General features: G+C 47.7%; 1 protein-coding gene across 7 annotated transcripts in view; it reads left to right on the top strand.

Annotated features, from left to right (window-relative positions):
• Window positions 1–19036, top strand: part of ZC3H7B (zinc finger CCCH-type containing 7B) — a 45407-nt gene that overhangs the window by 13613 nt on the left and 12758 nt on the right. Inside the window, exons 6-16 of one of the 7 annotated variants that reach the window (XM_054168125.1) lie at window positions 389–469; window positions 2276–2332; window positions 3741–3783; window positions 8351–8610; window positions 9960–10308; window positions 11193–11302; window positions 12149–12302; window positions 12389–12550; window positions 13350–13555; window positions 15355–15455; window positions 16141–16322. In XM_054168125.1, the coding sequence (XP_054024100.1) occupies window positions 389–469; window positions 2276–2332; window positions 3741–3783; window positions 8351–8610; window positions 9960–10308; window positions 11193–11302; window positions 12149–12302; window positions 12389–12550; window positions 13350–13555; window positions 15355–15455; window positions 16141–16322 (1705 nt within the window). Of the gene's footprint in view, window positions 1–388; window positions 470–2272; window positions 2333–3740; window positions 3784–8350; window positions 8611–9959; window positions 10309–11189; window positions 11303–12148; window positions 12303–12388; window positions 12551–13349; window positions 13556–15354; window positions 15456–16140; window positions 16323–19036 lie in introns of all 7 variants that reach the window. The other 6 variants (XM_054168119.1, XM_054168124.1, XM_054168121.1 and 3 more) reach the window with 6 other exon arrangements.

Below are 19036 nucleotides of genomic sequence, written 5' to 3'. Positions count from 1 at the left end.
TTAGTCAATCTTCCAACACAGAGACCTTGTGGAAGCTGTATCAGCCCCCCTGCTGCCAGCCCTGGCAGCCCAGCAACCTTAGCAGCAAGAGTCATGAACACTGCTTTCAGAGAGTGGGTGCAGACATTTGATTATTATTTTCTACAGCATCAAGAAAGTGTAGCAGAGAGCTCATGGTGCAACCTCAACATCTCAGCAGGGCTGAAAGGCAGAGGACCTCAGATCTGCATGGTCTCCTAGGGCTGCTCTGGCACTTGTCCACTTGCTGCTGTCTACAAGTGAGGCTTGTTGGTGCAGCCCAGTGTGGATAACTGTATTCCTGTTTACTTCACTGTGTGTGCCACAAAGGCAATACTGACAGTGTCCTGCCAATGGTTTTTGTCCCCAGGATGAAAGCGTCACGCAACTGGGACAGGAGCTTGCCCAGAAGCTGGGGCTGAGGGTTCGAAAAGCTTACAAACGACCTCAGGTATGACTTCCTTCTTCTTAGAAGCTGCTCTTTGGCTCTTTCAGGTTTACTTTTGGCTCTGCAACTACACACACACACACACACACACACACGCTGCAATCCCTCTAGCAGATTGCTGGATACCTTCCTTGTCCTGACCCTCTGACTCACTTTGCCCTGAGTCCCCAGCTAAGATAAGCAGAGCCAGGCTGGTGCTGCAGGAGAGGCCTCTGATGCACTGAGAGATAGTGGTTTTTGGAGCAAGACAGGACTGTGGCTTGATCCCGAAGGAGATTTTGTACCATGGTCCTTGCCTTAGTATGAGATTGGAGGATGGAATCCCATGGTTATAAGGGGTTCCTGCCTCATATTTACACCTTCTTTGTGGTGAGGGAAAGGCCTGCACTTTGGGAGAACAGGAGGTACACAGCTGGTCAAAACCTAGAAGCATGCCAGGGATACAATTAATTCATGTCAGTGGCTGGATCCTTAACCTGGCTCTACAAGAAAGTGCTGCTGTGGCTGGAGCCCTGTTGGTGTTTAAATGTATACCCTGGGATGGAGCTAGAGGGCGTTAGGCCACTGCCAGCACTCTGGGATGAAGCTGCCTTGCTCACCTAAAATCCCAGGATGAATTTTCAGGAATAGTGAATGTTAGCTTGTAGTTGAGGCTTATGTTTGCATCCTCATTCCCATGTGGAGGGATGTTAAACAGCCAGAATGTTCCATCACCAGAGGGACACCTTTGCAGGATGTAGCGAAGTGATTGGTGGGCATCCAGGTCACAGAGAGGTTTTGGGGTGAATCTGGTTCTAATATCTTACTCCTCTCCCTGACTAACCTCACAAATGATTGCCCTACTCCCAAAGAAACCTTGAGATTGTGGCAGCTCTCACTACTCTGAAATTATTCTGTCTCAAAGAAAGAAGGGCAACAGAGCTGGCAAAGAGTCTGGGGAGCAAGTCTTACGAGGAACAGCTGAGGGAACTTGGGGTGGTTTAGTCTCGAGAGGAGGAGGCTGAGGAGAGACTTGATTGCTCTCTACAACTACCTGAAAGGAGATTGTAGTGAGGTGGGGGTCAGTCTCTTCTCTCTAGTATCAGGTGATAGGATGAGAGGAAATGGCCTGAAATTGTGCCAGGGGAGGGTTTGGTTGCATATTAGGAACATTTCTTTATGGAAGGAGTGGTCAGGCATTGGAATTGGCTGTCCAGGGAGATGGTAGGGTCACCACACCTGGAGGTGTTCAAGAAGCATGTGGACATGGCAGTTCAGGACATGGTTTAATGGCCATGGTGGTGTTAGGTTGATGGTTGGACCCAGTGATCTTAGAGGTCTTTCCCAACCAATACAATTCTGTGGTTCTATGAAAGGGAAGTTTTACACAAGTATTTTTTTGTACCTGCTCACTGTGTTGGCCCTGCCATGTTTTTGCTGCTCTCATGTTCCTCAGCTGTGAGGGACTTAAACAATTTCTATGTTACAATTCAAATCTAAAAGAAACCTCCAAAATGCTTTCTATTATTTGAAATGCAGTGACTGATAACACCTTGCTGTGTTGACTTCCAGCTTTCAAGCCAGAGCTGTAATCCAAAGCAGTAATTTCTTAAGACCCAAACTTCTGTTCCTCAGGAAAGCTTTGTGTGTTGGGTGTTTTGCACTGAGGTGTCCAGACCAAACATATAGCCCTTTGAGAATGTCACAGGTGGGGTGGCTTTTATTTATGGGCAGTACCTGGAAGGAAACTGTGTTGTAACCCAGCTTTACTGAGTCTGCAAACACTCTTGGGCTGTCTGTGTTCTAAGACCTCTCTCTTCCTTGCAGCAGGAATTGGAAACATTCTCACTACTCAGTAACGGCACATCAATCAATTTGTCAAACCAGGTAGAGTTTGCATCCTGTGGTTGTTAACTGTTCACACACTGAGCTCCTGGAATGCTTCACAGTATATGCAAAATGAAAACTGCCTTGTAGGATTTGAATGTCTCAGTGAGTGTTCTCTGCTTTAAGAAATAGTGCCAAGAAAGTTCACTTCCTTGAAAATAATTTCTAGTGACAGCAATTTTTCCTGTCAGTGATTAAATCACTGAATGTGTTTGGGTTTCTTCCTTAGGTACTGCAAATGTTTGCTTTCTGTTGCACTTGAAAGGTTTAGTTTTCAGCTTTGGGTGTAGTTAGGGCAGTGCTACATAGAAGAAGTCAGAAAGTGCAAACGCTGAAGACACATGCAAAATTCAATCATGTGATGCACTGAGCAAGGTATGTGCACAGTTTGTGTGCTGTTGGTGTCATCCTGGCACTTGGGAGATCCAGCTTGGGCAGGGCACTGTACAAATACTAAGCTAAAATACAAGAAAATCAGCATTTTCTTGTTCCACCACTAGGCAAAAAGCCCCAGCAACCCCAAACTCCTGCTATTTTTGCAGGCTGTTTGATACTTCACACTACTCCTGAAAGCAAACAAAGTATAAAGCCATAGAACCTGCAATTTTGTACAAGAGGAGATACTAAAGAATTAGTTTTTGCCTCCCATGGCTGAGTGCCTTGTCTTCACATGTTCCCAGGGAAGCCACTCAGCTTGCTTTAATAGTCCTGCCTAGTTTTCCCTTTGACAATCTTGCCTTTTGCAAGAAATTGCAAGAGTGCACAATCCAGAAGCTGCACAAACTGTTGCAGCAGAGGCAGTATCTCAAGAGTGATAATGCTTTACTTGTGCCTCTTGAAGCTTAAGCTGCAGGCAGAGGTACTTCCCTCTGTTTATGGTTCTGTAAAATATGATGTCATTGTATTCCTTGCCTGGAGCTCCCAAGTCAGCAGTTGTCTCAGAGGAAAGCTTTTCCTGTTTTGAGTTTGCTGTAAAAGTCTGTGGTTGGTACATTGTAAAACATGTGAGCTAAGGAAAGGAACATTGTGTAAGGTCAGGCTAATCAGATCTCAGGCTGCATGGGGCTGACCAATTGATGTGTCCTGGCGCTCGGGACACAGCGTTCTTCTCTGCCTCTTCTAGGTACAGATTTGCTCCCGTGCTTGGATATTGTGCAGGGCAGGTATTCCTTTACAGCAGTAGGGTTTGTCCACTGATGGAGGCAAAAATGAAGAGGCAGGTTGTATTTAATGGCCTCTTGAAGTTTGGTTTCGCTGCCCTTGCACTGAAAGAGGCCATGAAAGAAAAGAAGGGGTGAGATGCACTTAGGGAGGAGTAAAGAGTCTCACCTGTGAAGTGTGGATATATATTTGTAATACTAATTTCTGTTGATATTTTTCTCTCCCCTTTCCTATACCCTCTTTTCAGACCACTTCCAATGGATTGGGTTCAATAGATGACATTGAAACAGGTAAAGACTATTCTATTCTGTTCTGTTCTAAAGACATCTTCTCTGATTTTTGTGCCTTTTGTAAGGTATCTGGCCAGGCTTTATCATTCTTCATGTGTGTCTCTTCTGCACATTGCTGGGTTTGGTAAGTAGGGGGAGGAGGAGAAGCCAGTGGGAAGCAGGAGTATTTTTCCTGCAGAAAAGCTTTTTGTCCAGGCCCAGTGAGAGACACATTTGGGAATTAAAAGGGTCTGCTGAGGTACACAGCTCTCTCCAGTTGTGCTTTGTTAAAGTTGGCCTTGGCAAAGCTTCTGAAACTCTGCTCCCAGCCAAAACACTTCAGATAAAGTCAAGTTAAGGTTGCAGGCAGCTGTTTGTGCTCTGAATGCATATGGTCCTCCAAGATGTAAGGTGGAGGAAATGAAGGGAGTTGGAAGGGACCCAGGGATAGCCCTATTTAGGCTTAGGCACCCATGAGGAGCAGAAGGAGAGCTCTGGGGCTGCTTTTCTCATGCTGGGAAACAAGTAACCTTAACTCTGCCCCTGTGGAAAGGTTTGCTATGTGCTCTGCCCTTTGTTGTGTGCTGGAGCACTGAATTTGTGCCTCTGAGCACACCAGTCTTTGTTCCTTTGAAAGGTATCTCTGTGTGTGAAGATAAGTAGGAAGACTTACCAGTGCAAGTAGCAATTGCTCTTTCTCTAGAAAGAAACTAATTTTGTTATTAGGGTGCTTTGGAAAACATCTGTTGACTGCCAGTTCAGTATCTGAAAGCTACAGGCAACCATGAGCCTGAGTTCTGTGAATTAAGGAGAGGTTTTCCCAATCTTCTTGCCGTGCTAAACTGAGCTGCACTCCTGCTGCAGAGTAAAGAGTGACTACATCCAGTCAGCTCTTTATCTAATCAGGATTTGGTGTAAGAGTAGCCTGCCACCTTTGCTGCAGTTCAAACAGAGAAACCTTTACTGCTTGGAAATCTTCAAAAGCACTGAAATTCCATGTTATGCCATTGCCCTGAGAGAGGTGTGACACCAGGAGGGCTGTGGGTGCTGGATACCTTGAGAGTTTCAGATTGAAAGCTTCTTCAGCAAGGTTCTTTGTTTTGTTGTTGGTTTGGGTTTTAAGATGCAGACTCCTGAAGCCCCTTCCCCCATGCTTTGTTTGAAGTCATCTGATTAAGTCAGCCCTGCCTGGTACAGATCATGGCTCATCTCTGGCTCATTTTAGCCTTTGCCAGCTAATGCACCAGGGAACCACTGCTGTTATGGCAAGTGGAAGCTAGAAACAGGGCTTTTAAAAGCACTGTGTTTGTTCTTCTGGGACAGACTGCTGTACAGCAGAGCAACTATAGAGAGACTTGGTCAGGTGAGCAGATGGACAAGACCCACACTGACTTTCTAATAGTAATACCTGGGGTTTAGTGGCGTGGCAGTGGCAGAAATCAGGGGGAGGCAAGTGTGTGCTCTGCTCCTCAAAGAAGGCTGTTTTCATAGAACAGAATCATAGACTCACAGAATGCACTGGGTTGGAGTGGACATTTAGAAGTCATCTAGGCCAATAGTCCTGGAGTAAATAGGAGCATCCCCAAATGGATCAGGTTGCTCAGAGCCCCATCAAGCCTGACCTTGAATGTCTCCAGGGATGGGGCCTCCACCAGCTCCCTGAGCAACCTGTTCCAGTGTTCCACCATCCCCATGGTAAAGAACGTCTTCATGTCCAAACTAAATCTGCCCTTCTCTAGTTTAAAACCATCATCCCCTGTGGGAATGCCAGATTGCTCACACTGCTCGTTGCTGGCATTCCCACAATCCCTTGTCCTATTGCTGCATGTCCTTATAAAACAGTCCCTCCCAACTTTCCTGTACTTTCAGGTAATGGAAATGCTATAAGGTCTCCCCTGGAGCCTTCTTTTCTCCAGGCTGAACAGCCCAAACTCTCTCAGGCCATCTTCCTAGGAAAGTTGTTCCAGCCCTCTGACCGTTGTTGTGGCCCTCCTCTGGACCCCTTCCATCAGGGTTGTATTGTTTTAAGGTGGAGCAAACATGAGCTGCATGCAGAAGGGGTATGAGCTCTCTGGAAGGGAGAGTATGAGGTATGGGCATGGTGGCTGGTGAGTGAGGTCAGCAGATAGGGTGTCCTGAGGAAAGCAGGAATGGGAAAGGATAGGGAAAAAATTGGACAGAGGGGAATGCAAGGAAGTGGCTGAAGGAATGAGAGGGTTTGGGTGGTGAGGAGAGGGGAGCAGACATCTCCTCTCTGCCCCTTGCAAGCAGTGAAATCTTTTGGTCCCTGCTCTTCTAACCCTTCACATGCAGTGAGCTGTGAAGGGTCACATACCACCCATATCATTCTCTGCCTTTTTGGTTGTGTTCAGCTTTTCAGGGTTTTGAGCCTCTTAGGGTGTGTGAGGGCCTCTTTCCTCTGCTTCTGAGTCTGAGTGGGAGCCAAAGGGCCTCATTCATTCCTTGGAAAAGGACTGAACTTCTGGATCCTTTGGGGCCCTGTCACTGTGAACCATTTTGCTCCCTGCTGCTTGTGTCCTTGGCCCTTCCAGCATGTCCTGAACTTCTTGTTGGCCCCTGGAGGGATCTTGACAGTACTCCAACTTTAAGCATCAGAAAAATGGGAAGGCACAAACTGTCCCTTTGTACTGAGGGAAGTCTGGCTGAGCTACCAGCAATGAGGCCAGCACTGAGGGAGGCTGGATAGCTGGCTCCTGAGCGTGGCTGGGGGACTCACACCAAAAGGCTGAGACAAGTGGTTGTAAGGGGTCATGGGGTTGGAGCTGAGTCTGATCTGAGGGGCAGCTACAAAACTAAATACATTTACACCCTTCATTTGAGCTGCTGCCTCTGGGGAATGTGTCCAGCTGCAGTGCTGAAAACCTGTGTTGGATCCCATAAGGTTCAACGGATGTACCATACCTGTGCTTGCCTTCAGTCACATCCATGAGGCTGTGGAGAGGGATCTGTGACTGCCCCTTGCTGCTTCCCCCCCTGCTTCCCTTGCCTTTTGTCACAGCTCGGCCTCCTGTGCCCTGCAAGGTCCATCCCTGTGGACCATTCACCACAAATGCCAGAAGAAAGGTTGCAGGGTGTGGTGGTGGTGTGCTCCTGGTGGGGTTGGGGATAAGGGGTCTGTGTGTGTGTGATCTCTGATGTTGTTTTGTTCAGTACTTGAGGGTTTGCAGGAATTGCTGATTTGCTGAGCTCTCTTAACAAGGGTACCACAGGGTAGCAACACAGTCCTAGATCAGTCAACGTGCAGTGTGGTGGGTTGCAACATGGTTCACTTGCCCAGTCCCTGTTAGAGAGGGATGATTGTGTTCTTGTGGGGGCTGAGTGAGCAGAGCTTGTACAGACAGGGTGCAGCATTTCTCAGTGTATCAAGATCTGTGTCTCAGGAGCTTGTCTGGTTTCTTTCCCAATCTTATCAGACCTTGCAATAAAAGCTATTGTCTTTCCTTCCAAACTTTGCCTTGCCTATAGCCTTAGACTCACAGCTACAGTGCAGCCACTGGCTGTGTGGATGGAGAAGGTAGCATCCTTGGCTTATTTCTTTTCTTTCATTCCAGGACATCTGCACAGGGGCAGAATTAAGGTAGTTTGGGTGCTTGGTTTGAGAACTGCAAGTGTAATGCTGCATTTTCCAAGTTTCTAACATTTGACCTTTCTTTTTTAACCTCTTTATATTTTTTGAGAATCAAAATGCTCTTCTGTGAAGAATATGTGCTTGTAACCTTAACTTCACTTAACAGAGGTTTATATTGCATGATGGGAACCCCTTATTGTTGCAGTAATGTATTGGACAGGCAAGAAAGAACTAAGGGAAGTCACTGCCTCTCTCTTGCCCCAGCTCTGACTCACACAAGTTCCCAAGGGGTATGCTGAGGTGTTGAAGGGGGAGTGTGAGCAGCAGCTTCTCACCTGCAGACATCAAGAAGCACTCATGAGCAGGGAATTTACTTGGGTGGAGACAGCTGAGTGAGTCTGATGGTTTTTTTGGGGGGACACATTGTTAGCACAGCCTAGTCTGAGCACCTGATCTCTCACTGTCTTCCCAGCAGGACCTTGTGTTTTCTGTCCTTTGCCATTTAGGATGCCAGAGATTTTAGGGAGTGTTGTGTGAGTACCCTTCCAGCTGGGATATCCAAGCTCCAAGGAACAGAGAAGGCAGTGATCTCTGCAAATGCATTAGTGAGGAGCATGAAAGAAAACACTAGCTTTTGGGTTAATAGAGAAATTGGATTATGTGCCTCTAGCCTTTAGTCTTGGCCACAGTGAACTCAGTAACTGCTGAGCCACAAGTTTTGTGTTGTTCCTGGTTATTGTATGTGCTTGCCAAATCCAGCACTCAGTCTGGGCACTCATCCTTAGAGCATATTTCAACTGTTGGTGAGCCATTGGAGATGGGGAACAAACATGAAAGTGCAAGAACTCTTGAGACCAGAATGCTTCTTCTCATGAGATTGGCAATCTTGGGTTTTGTGCTTTGGTGGAGTTGTGCAGTATGGGGTTTGCCAGGCTGCACCTGCCTGTGCACTGCAAAAGGCTCTCCTGAGTGACTGGCTCTGTTTCTCCCTTATCACAGACTGTGCTGTGGACCTGCAGTGCCTCCCAGCTCCTGTGGCCACCTCCATCCCTGTGAGCGAGGGCCTGGCCCCTTTGCCCTCTGACTCTGATGCAAAGGGGTTGCCTACCTCACTCCCTGCTGCCAGCTTGCTCCCATCTCCAGACTGCGGATCCCTGCCAGCGCCTGAGAGTGTGGAGGACTTCACAGATGGGGACATCATTGGGGAAGAGTTGGACTCCCTCTTGGACTCCCTTGCTGAAGGGTCACCATATCCCCTAGTAAGAGTGGGCACTGCATGGCACTGCATGTTTCTTGTTGCAAACAGGTCCTTAGAGAACATGGATACACTTGCTGCTTCTCTTTCTGTGTCACTCTTCCCTCCTAGCTCTTCCTCTGGCAAACTCATTCACTCCTTCCTTTATTTCTACAACTGGCTTGGGCTGAAGAGCCCACCTCCAACCCTGCTTGGCTGTGTGCATGGAGCTACCCCTTAAAAGGCACACCTTCTTCTTGGCCTCTGTTGTCCATGGAGTTGAAGCAGACCTGAGGGTAGTAGTGTGCTGAAACAGGAATCACCAGCTGTGTTTTGTACAGTGGCCATGCTCTCATCTCCTTGTGTTCTGTGCAGGTTGCATTCAGTCTAAGTTCTTTGAACAGGTCTGGGAGAAGCAGAGACAAATCTGTATTCTTTACTTACCCTTAGTTGTATGTTGCTGATGTTATGTGAGCCAACTTAGGTCTGGAAGCAACATATTCAGATTGATGTGTGACAGACAACCTGTTACAGGTTTAGGACTAATGCACTGTTGTAAATACAAGTTTTCCAGAGTATTTGAGAGCCCAGGGGGCTGGACAGGACATTACAAAATACTGTGATCCCATCCCATTCTCCTGCAAATCTCTATATAATCTGGAGTACAGCTTGTGCTCTCTCTTTGCTCTCCTGTGCTTTGCTCTTGCTCTCCACATCTTCCCTTCTCCTGGCTTAACTATTATTTGGGCTGTGCTGAGCAGGAGGTAAGTCTTGGTGTGGTGGGAGCAGAGAGAGTGAATTTCCTTGAGCTGCGCAGCGCAGCCTTGGGGTTTTGTCCAGGGGGGTCTGGGCTGTTGTTGGGTTACACATGTGCATGTTTGTTACCTTTTATATTAAGTCTACTTTTGTAAATATTATTTTCATTTAACTTCCAAATTCTGAGTGAGTGTTGTTATTTACTCTTTTTTTGGAGGGTAAATTCCCCATTGTCTGGTACAAAACCAGTACACACCTCTCAAGACAAAAATCTCTGAGGAGAGGTGCTGTGAGTAATTGTCTTTGGTGCTGTGTGCACTTAGCTGCACTGTTGCTTGACCTGAGCTGATTTAAGTACCTGGCACGGGGTTCTGACTTGCAGACTGATGAGTTCAGGCAGCCCAACACACAAGGGGGACCTTGATCCAGATGGTGTGCTGTGTGGATAGGTTGGGAGGTCTGTGGGAAGTCTGCAGGTGGCCAGAGCTGCCTCATGTCTGTTTGCTTCAGATAGTACAGCACATACTTGAGTGGGAGTCTGTTGCTCTCTGTGTTCACTCATTCTCTGCTCACCATTCCTAATGTGCTGTTTATTTTCCCCCCTCCCCAATTCCCCAGTCTCTGGTCCAGGGCACCATTCCTACCAACCTGCCAACAGAGATGCCCCAGCTGATCCCAGTGTTTCCGGGGGGAACTCCGCTGTTGCCCCCAGTTGTGACAGCCAGCATCCCCGTCTCCACCCCGCTGCCACCTGCTTCTTTTGGCCTGGTGATGGATCCCACCAAGCAGCTCTCTTCCTCCTCTGTGCTGGATGCCTTCGAGGCTCCGCCGGGAGGCAGCGGTGGCTCCACCTTGGATTCTCTGGATTCCTTGGACCTGCTTCCTTACACAGACTCCCGGCTCGATGCGCTGGACTCCTTTGGGACGAGCAGAGGGTCACTGGATGCCTTGGATTCCTTTGCCATTGGTAGGTGTGGGGCTGAGGGGGGTTTGTTTAGCTTTACTTGTGAATTCTTGACAAATTCCTTCCTTCAGTGCTAGGGCTTCTGTCACATAGCTCTATCTGCCAGCATTCCACAGCAGAGAAATAAGTGTAGAAGAGGGCAGAGAGTTGTCTTGGAGAGAGCTCAGGGGTGAAGAGAGAAGGCTATAGGTGTGTGTAATCCCAGGAAACCAGTATGTGCATGAGGTGAAATCTTAAAGGAGAAAGGAAAGTAAAGGTGTATAATGATGAGCAGTTAGATTGAAACCTAGTTGGGTGTCCAGGACACCTCCCTTCACAGAATTTGCTAGACTATAATGTGATTCCTCCTCCAATGACTCTGACATTGTGGACCAAATGAGCAAGATCCTGGCGACCTGGGCAGAATGGTAGAGGCCAACAGGAACTGAAGATGAGTGTTATGTTGCTTGGAACAAAACTGTGGAGAATGGTGGGCAAAGAGTAAGTTCCCTTCTGTCCCAGGAGGGAAGGCAGGCTTCTTCTTGGCTAACTTGTCCCCAGTATTGCAGCAGTTGGCAACAAAAGTATTTTGAGAAGAGCAGAGATTGCTCAGTTAGCACTTCAGCCCTCAAATCCACCTCAGCTTTGGGCTGCTTTAGAATTGCCACCCTGGGAACATCAGTGCTCAGCAGCATAGAGTTGAGTTCAGCAGGTTTGGGGAACAGGAAGGCCTTTCCTGCAGTTTTTCTGAGACTTAGGTGGTTTGGGCAAAGAAATATTAAAATGCCATGAAGCAAAGCAAATAGATTCAGTAAGCATTTACTTGTCTTTGAGAGCATCACTGCCTCTGAAAGTGAAATGATTGTTTTTGTTCTGTGGGGCTCTTTTCCCTTTCTTTTGCCCAGAAGAAACTAGCCCTCAGGAACTGCGACACCCACCTGGCAGCCAAAAACCATCCCCCGTGGTGAGTGAGCCGCTCCCCCGAGCCGATGTCCCAAGGTGCACTGGAGCCAAGGTAGTAGTGACTTGGGTGATGTAGGTAATTTGGGCCCCTCTTCTTAACCTGCCCCCAGTGAGTGCTGCCTCCCCTGCTGTGTTAAGGCAGAGTCAGTAGGAAGATGGCTGCTCCATCTTCATTTGTCAGCAACAGTTTGTGTTGCCAAGGTAAACAAGGTGTGACCTAGGTTGTAGGCTCAACAGAGGGGATCATGGAGGACAGGGTCCCACTGTGTCTGGAAGCCACAAAAAGGGCAGGCTGGAGTAAGCCAGCTTTGTCTGAAGACTAGCGAGGTTCTTTGTTCCTCTCTGCCCGTCAGGAGGCTTTTGCAGATACACTGTCCTGCTCCTGCCTATGTCTCCAGTCCTGGAGGAAAAAGGGAGGATTATCTACAGATAGCAAACATGGAACATGAATTATGCTTAAATTCATGATGTCCTGCTGCCCCTGCCACCTCAACATGTAGCTAAGTCTCTGTCCTCAGATTGTCCTTCGGTCTCTGAAGACTCGCTGATAAGTGTTTTTTTCCCAGGCTGGGGTAAGGTTGGTTGAGAGCCTTCCTATGCAGAGTTGCTCATGATGGAAGGAATGGGAAGAGGTGAGGGGGCTGTGTAGTTCCATGGCTCATGGTGGAAAACTGATGTCCTATACTAAGAGAAGAAGTGGTCTGTCTTTGAAGCTAGTACACCATGCTGTTCGCTGTCTGTGAGAAGGTTGCATGCAGCTCTTTTGGAAACGTAGTTTCAGATGTGAACGTTTTGGGAGAGAATCAGGAGGGTTTTCGAGGGGCTGCAATGGGGATGGAGAGAGATTTCCTACCCATATGACTGCAGAGCTCAGAAGAGAGGTACCTGTGTTTTCTCTCAGGTCAGCCTTGGTGGAGTGAGTCACCCAGCTGCGCCCAAGGTCACCGAGCTCCTACCAGAACCAGTAATGCCCAACACAGCCCTGCTGGTGAAGAACCCTCTGGCAGCTACTCACGTCTTCAAACAAGCCTGTCATATCTGCTACCCCAAAACAGGTGATGCCTTTGCTCTGCCTCCCAGGACACTGGCCTGGGGGAGAGTCTGCCTCTCCCCAGGCTGATGGGGTTGTTCTGTCCTGCAGGGCCCAAGGCTGGCGATTACACTTACCGGGAAGGCTTGGAGCACAAGTGCAAGCGCGACATCCTGCTGGGCAGGCTGAAGAACTCGGAAGACAAGACCTGGAAGAGGATCCGTCCTCGCCCTACCAAAACCAACTTTGTAGGATCCTATTACCTGTGCAAAGGTGATCTGGAGGGGATAGGGCTGTCAGTGGCTAGGAAGGGACTGTACAGTGTGTGCCAGGGGAGGTTGGGAGAAGAATTCCGCTTGCTATCTCCTACTGTCTTTGGGGTTTTCCTGTCCCTTCTGTAGCCTATGGGCTGAGAGGCTCAGTACAATGAAAGGCAATGAGCTCCTGTGCAGGCAGCTTTTAAACTGGTCGAGCAGAAGAGTTGCAAAGGCTTAGCAAGGTTGTGCACAGCCAAGCACTCAGAGCTGCCATGCAGACATGGGCTTTCCTGAGTACTTGTCTCCTGTACATGTGCCTTCATTAGTCCCTCTCCACCAAGCAGCCCCATGGCAGGGCTGTGATTCTACCTAGGGAAAACCTCTCTGCCTTCTCATTGCTCTAGCCCACCCCTCCTTATGTGCAGGCAATGTGATGGGACTGGTCCATGAGGCAGTGTTATTACGAAGTGGGTAATGAGGTGGGGAGATTGCAAGGTCCAGGATAACAGGGGTTGGTTAAATTGTGGCCAGGCACTGAATTTTGAGAGGCAGGCCTCCATTTTGAGACAGTTTGCAGAACAGATGGCACTACTTGAGATTGTCATGACTCAGCAGTTTGCATTGACTTTCCCGAGTGTCTTGGTATAGACAGTCTTGTTGGGGTGGGTTATGTTGCTGGGGTTATTTAACTCTGTGTTTTCTTGCTTTCAGCTCCTTGTGTGGTGTGGGCAGTGGGAGGAGACAGGAGAGAGAGTTTAGATTCTGACTGGGCCGCCCTCCCTGTGTGGTGGTGTGTGCTGTTTGTTGCTTTGTAGATATGCTTAACAAGCAGGACTGTAAGTACGGAGATAACTGCACCTTCGCGTACCACCAGGAAGAGATCGACGTGTGGACCGAGGAGAGGAAGGGGACCCTCAACCGTGACCTCCTCTTTGACCCGCTAGGTGGTATCAAGCAGAGCAGCCTCACCATTGCCAAGCTCCTCAAGGAACATCAGGGCATCTTCACCTTCCTCTGTGAGGTACAGAGCAGGCAGCCTTTGTTGTTTCCTCAGTGTGGACCTGGACCATTGATCCTAGCTGACATCACAACACCATGGTGGGAAGACTCCCACAGCTGGACTGCTGCAGTGGATGGCTATAAATGGAACAAAAATAGAAATGGATAGATTCAGATTGGATGTTAGGAAGAAGTTCTTCACCATGAGGGTGGTGAGACACTGGAACAGGTTGCCCAGGGTGGTGGTAGAAGTCTCATCCCTGGAAGTTTTTAAGGCCAGGCTGGATGTGGCTCTGAGCAACCTGACCTAGTGTGAGGTGTCCCTGCCCATGGCAGGGGGGCTGGAACTGTATGATCCTTGAGGTCCCTTCAACCCTAACAATTCTATGATTCTGTGAAACTCCTCAGAAGGGATGTACAGGGAAGGAGAGATGATAGGCTAGCCCTGTATGTTCAGGAGAGGTTTATCTGTGTAGTGCTTAACAATGGAGGTGGTAGAGGTGAGTGTTTAAGGGTAAGAATCAGGGAGGTCACCCATGCAGAGATCATGATGGTAATCTGTTATAGACTACCCAACCAGGATTGAGAAGCGGGTGAAATGATTTTATAGGCAGCTGGGAGAAGTCTCACAATTACTAACCCTTGTTCTCATGAGTGACTTCAGCTTACCAGATGTCTTCTGGAAATACAATACAGGGGAGAGGAAACAGTGTAGGAGGTTCCTAGAGTGTGTGGAAGATAACTTCCTGACACAGCTGGTGAGTGACCCAACTAGGGAAGGTGCCCCTCTGGACCTGTTCTTCATAAACAGAGAAGGTTGCTCAGAGGAGACCTTATCACTCTACAGCTGCCTGAAAAGGAGGTGTAGTGAGGTAGAAGTTAGTCTCTTCTCCCAAGTACATAGTGATGGACAGGAGGAAAGTTGAACCAGGGGAGATTTAAGTTGGGTATTAGGATAAATTTCTTTACCAAAGGGCTTGTCAAGCATTGGAACAGGATGCCCAGGCAAGTAGTAGAGTCACCATCTCTGGGGCTTTGTAAAAGGTGTGTAGATGTGGTGCTTAGTGACGTGGTTTAGTGGGACTTCGCAGTGTTCAATTAATGAGTTGACTTAATGATCTCAAAGATCTTTTCCAACCTAAACAATTTTATGATTCTAAATGTCCCAGCCAGTGCCCTGCTCTCAGAAGAGCAGTGAGCAGGGGATGCAGCTGCGTGGGAGAAAGAGGTTGTTTTGCTTCTTTGCCCTGCAGCTGAACCAGATGCAGACATCCTCATAGGCTCACCTGTCTCTTCTTCTGTCTTGAGATGTTGCTTTGAATTGTAACTTAGCCCCAGCTACTTAAGGCATCAAAACCCCCAAAAGCAACAAATTTCCACTTGATGTTTGTGCTGAGCCACTGAGTTGGCCTGGCTTGTACCATCTTGATGCTCTGCAGCAGAGAGTTCCCCACGCTGGCAGTGGTACATGTTCAGGCCCATGTTCTTTGTGAACTGGCTCCTCTTCTAGTTCTCCTGATCATTCCCCTCTTTGTTCTTGCTCTGCTGGCTAACTGGGAAAGAATATGTGGCTCTGACCAAAATTTTTCCAACGACAATGGAAAATACTGTTGAGAATAAGCCAAAAAATGTGGTCCAGAGGCTTTTCCAAAAATACTCTTGCTTTATTTTAAAGCCTTACCACAAAGTTTTCACCAGGCTTCTTCTAACTTTGAACATTAGAATAGGCTGGCTCTGGTTCTTTTTCCCCTTCCAAGTGAAGTGGCTCTGGTTCACTGCTCTCTAAGATTTTTCCCAGCATGCTAATTCTTCTTTTCTCAGATTTGCTTTGACAGCAAACCCCGGATTATCAGCAAAGGGACCAAGGACACACCATCTGTCTGCTCCAACCTTTCTGCCAAGCACAGTTTCCATGACAACAAGTGAGTGAATGTTTTCTGTGCTGTGATGGAAGCAATCTCTCACAAGTCCAGCCAGTTTAACTCCAGGATCCTGGTCTCCTTCTTTCTTTCCTCTCCCTGGGTTCCAATCAGAGGGCAGCTCAAAGCATGATAATAGTACTGCATGCCTCACCCTCTGTGTTTGCTCTGGGTGCAGAGGGATTTCAGCCCTTTGGAGTCAGCCTAAATTTTCCATTGGCTTAATCTGCCTTTCAGTTTGGCCTTTACATAAAGGTCAAACTAAAAATGCTCCAGCTCAGGATCCTGTCTCTTAACTGGCTGGTAATGAATGTTTGGGGAAACAAGTATAAGAACCATGTCAAGTACACAGTAACACAACTCCTTTCTGGTTCCTGGCAACCTGAGACCAAGGGAGTTGCTGAGCCAGAGGAGTTGGTATCTTTGCTGCCTATTTTGAAATGTGTCTGATACCTGAACTTAAGCAGAGCATCACCCATGGGCTGAGGAGATTGAAAATACCCACCAAGGGTTGAGAGGGTGGGAAAACACAGGGGTTTGCTTTTCCCAGTGGGAGTCTGCCTCTCCTAGGGTTGATTTTCTGTGTTCTTTGCCTGCCCAGCCAAATGAAAGTTTTATGTAGTGCAGAAAGTCACATGGAAGTGAAGATTTGACCCTCTGGTGCTTTGTGTTTCTGTCCTGGCTGCAGGTGTCTGGTCCACATCGTGCGTTCCACCTCGCTGAAGTACTCCAAGATCCGCCAGTTCCAGGAGCACTTCCAGTTCGACGTGTGCCGGCACGAGGTGCGCTACGGCTGCCTGCGCGAGGACAGCTGCCACTTCGCTCACAGCTTCATTGAGCTCAAGGTCTGGCTGCTGCAGCAGTATTCAGGTGAGTGTTACTTGTTACTGGGCTGGTGATGCATATGCTCCCCAGGGCCAGCTGAGATGGGAAGAAGGTGATTTGGGAGTACTGAGAAGCTGTCACTCACTTTTGCATGTTCTCACTGTCTCCTCAGAGACACAGCAAAGATGTTTCTGTGAGATGATTTGGCCCTTGTCCCTTTACATGTGCTACTGTAATCTGCAGATCAGGAAGCTTTTCCCTTGGGACCAGCTGCATAAGTTAAAATGATTATTAGGCAGGACTGAATCCCCAGAGGTGTTCTGGTGTTTAAATCCTGTGCAAGACCCTAGACAGCAGTTGAGCCCCTGAGTGAGCATCTGGTGCAGCTAAGAGTGGCAGTGTGCACAGGTAACAAAGCAGTTATGTAAAGGAATTCTGTGCATCTCCAGTTTCTCCAAACAAATTCATCAGCAGTGGGAAATGACAAGATACTTGGAATTTTCACAGATAGCATTGGGTTGGAAGGGCCCCTCAAAGGTCATCTGGTCCAACCCCCCTGCAATCAGTAGGGATACCTCCAAATAGACCAGGCTGCCCAGGGCCACATCAGGTCTGATCTTGAAAGTCTCCAGGGATGGGGCCTCAACCACAGTTGCAGTATTTTACCACTTTCATTGTAAAGAACTTCCTCCTTATGTCCAACTTAAACCTACCATCTATTGCAGAAATTATATTAAGGTCACTCATATAATGACCCTGCCACATCTGGCACTGTCAGTCCTCTGTCTCTCTGACATGTTGGAAGGTTTTTCTTGGTGCTCTCCTGTTAGTTAACTGAGTAGAAACTGGTCCACCTACATCTTTTTGCACCACAGAGTCTTGTTTAGTGCAGGACCCATCCCAGTGACAGGAGCACTTCAGTGAGGAAACATTATGGGAGTTTCTCACCATTCTTTGATGTAATTTGTGGCAACTTGTTCAAGGGCCTGTTGTTTGGTGCAGCCTGTGGCCTGTTTGGCTTGTGAGGGGCAGTGATGAACAAGGAGCACACTGTGGCAAATGCCATCTTTTATTCTTCCTGTTTGGGCTTCACCTACTTCTGGCCACAGGAAGTGAAAATATTACACCACCAGAGTTCCTGAGACCCTGTGCTGCCTGTGAGCTGCCCTACACGCTTGTGTTACTGCCTGCAGTACTCTGGGTACTCAAGCACCTTGCTCTTTACCCCACTCCATGATTGGTTTATTTTTGTTGGTTTGGTTTGTTGTTTGGTTGGTTTTTAGAAAAAGCTTCATTGCTTCTTTCTCTCTCCCACCCCCATCAGCCTGTAGAGGAAATGGTTAGATTGATTTTTGGTTCTAGCCTTCTGTGACCGTTTGAGGCTCTCAACCCACCACACCTTCTTTATCTAAGTAGTGCTTTTCAAAGGGGAAGCTGAGGAGCTGAAACAAGCCAGGAGTTAAGCTGCAGAGGTGGTCAGTAATCCTTGTGCTTATTCCCATCTTTTCCAGCAATGGGAAAGACTTCATCTTTTTGTTTCTTTTTCTTCAGGGCCCTTTTCCCTTGTGAGTTCACCTTCCTGGAGTGGTGATTAATTACTTCTCTTATGTGTAGCCCTTATTATGGAAACAGAGATGAAAGGTGGTTGTTGCCATTCTCTGGAAATGCTTTTACTAAAGTAGAGAATTTGATTTGGGTGCTGTTTGCTTGACAAGAATAGAAAGAAGACATCATTCCTAGCAGCTTGCATTTGAAACCAGTGGGCTGCTGCTTTTCACAGCCATTGGAGCTTTTACAGAGCTCGTGGCTTTGTTTGTGGGGATAAAGGATTGTATTAGTGGAGTGAAAGGTTCCCAAGATCTGAAAACGTGGACAGGCAGGACTCTTTTCTTGTTCACTGTGGCTTTGCACAGACATATCTTGCTAACTTCTTCCATCAGTGGAAATCACAGAGGCTTTGTCCTCACTAATGATGTTGCAAGCGGTGCTGAAATGTTCTAAGTAATCAACTCATGAGCTTTTTGGTTCTCCAGTCATCTCTTCCAGACAGTTCATGCTCTGGAGAGATGGTGTCTTGGAAAACATTCTTTCATTATTTGGGAGGCTGTTTTTTTCCCCAACCACCACATTTCTAGACTGTATTGTTGAGTTAGTTCAGATCTCTGGGACTGGAAGGAGGCATTCACTTGCTGAAAACCTCATTTGGAATTCAGTTTTCTGACAAGAGCTGTATGTGCTTCTCCCATTGGATCTGCACCTCAAGAATCACAGTGCAGGTGTGCAGAATGTAGAAGACAGGATCTGCTTCTGCTCTTTCTCTGCCAGATCCAGTGCAGCATGTTACCTTTTTGCTGTGGTTTTACCAGCTTTGTAGTTTTTGCTCCTAAAGCATAGACCTTCAACGTGTCCATTGCAGAATACTTGGACACCAAAGAGGATGTTGCAGTTTTTCTAACTCCACACAGTTTCCTCTAGGATTAATGGCTAAGAAGGAGAAAATCCACAAACTGCTCTGCTCTGGGAATAGTACCAGCTGTGCAGCAGCTGCCATTTTTGGAGGCCTGGGCAAATGTTCTTTTAGAATGGTGAAGTTCCCTGAATGCTTTTCATCCTGTCCAAGCCCTGTACAGTAGCAGTGTTGTTACCTGGCAGGGACCTGCACAGCTAAAATCTCAAATGGGGAAGCTGAGGTCAGGGCTGCTGTGACTGATCCAAGTTACACACAGCCTAAGCTGAGACGAAAACTTGTGTTTGCTGGC

The sequence above is a fragment of the Dryobates pubescens genome, chromosome 15 (assembly GCF_014839835.1).
Source record: "Dryobates pubescens isolate bDryPub1 chromosome 15, bDryPub1.pri, whole genome shotgun sequence".
Lineage (NCBI taxonomy): Eukaryota > Metazoa > Chordata > Aves > Piciformes > Picidae > Dryobates > Dryobates pubescens.
The sequence above is the reverse complement of the archived record's forward strand: the minus strand, read 5'-3'. Positions and strand labels throughout refer to the sequence as shown.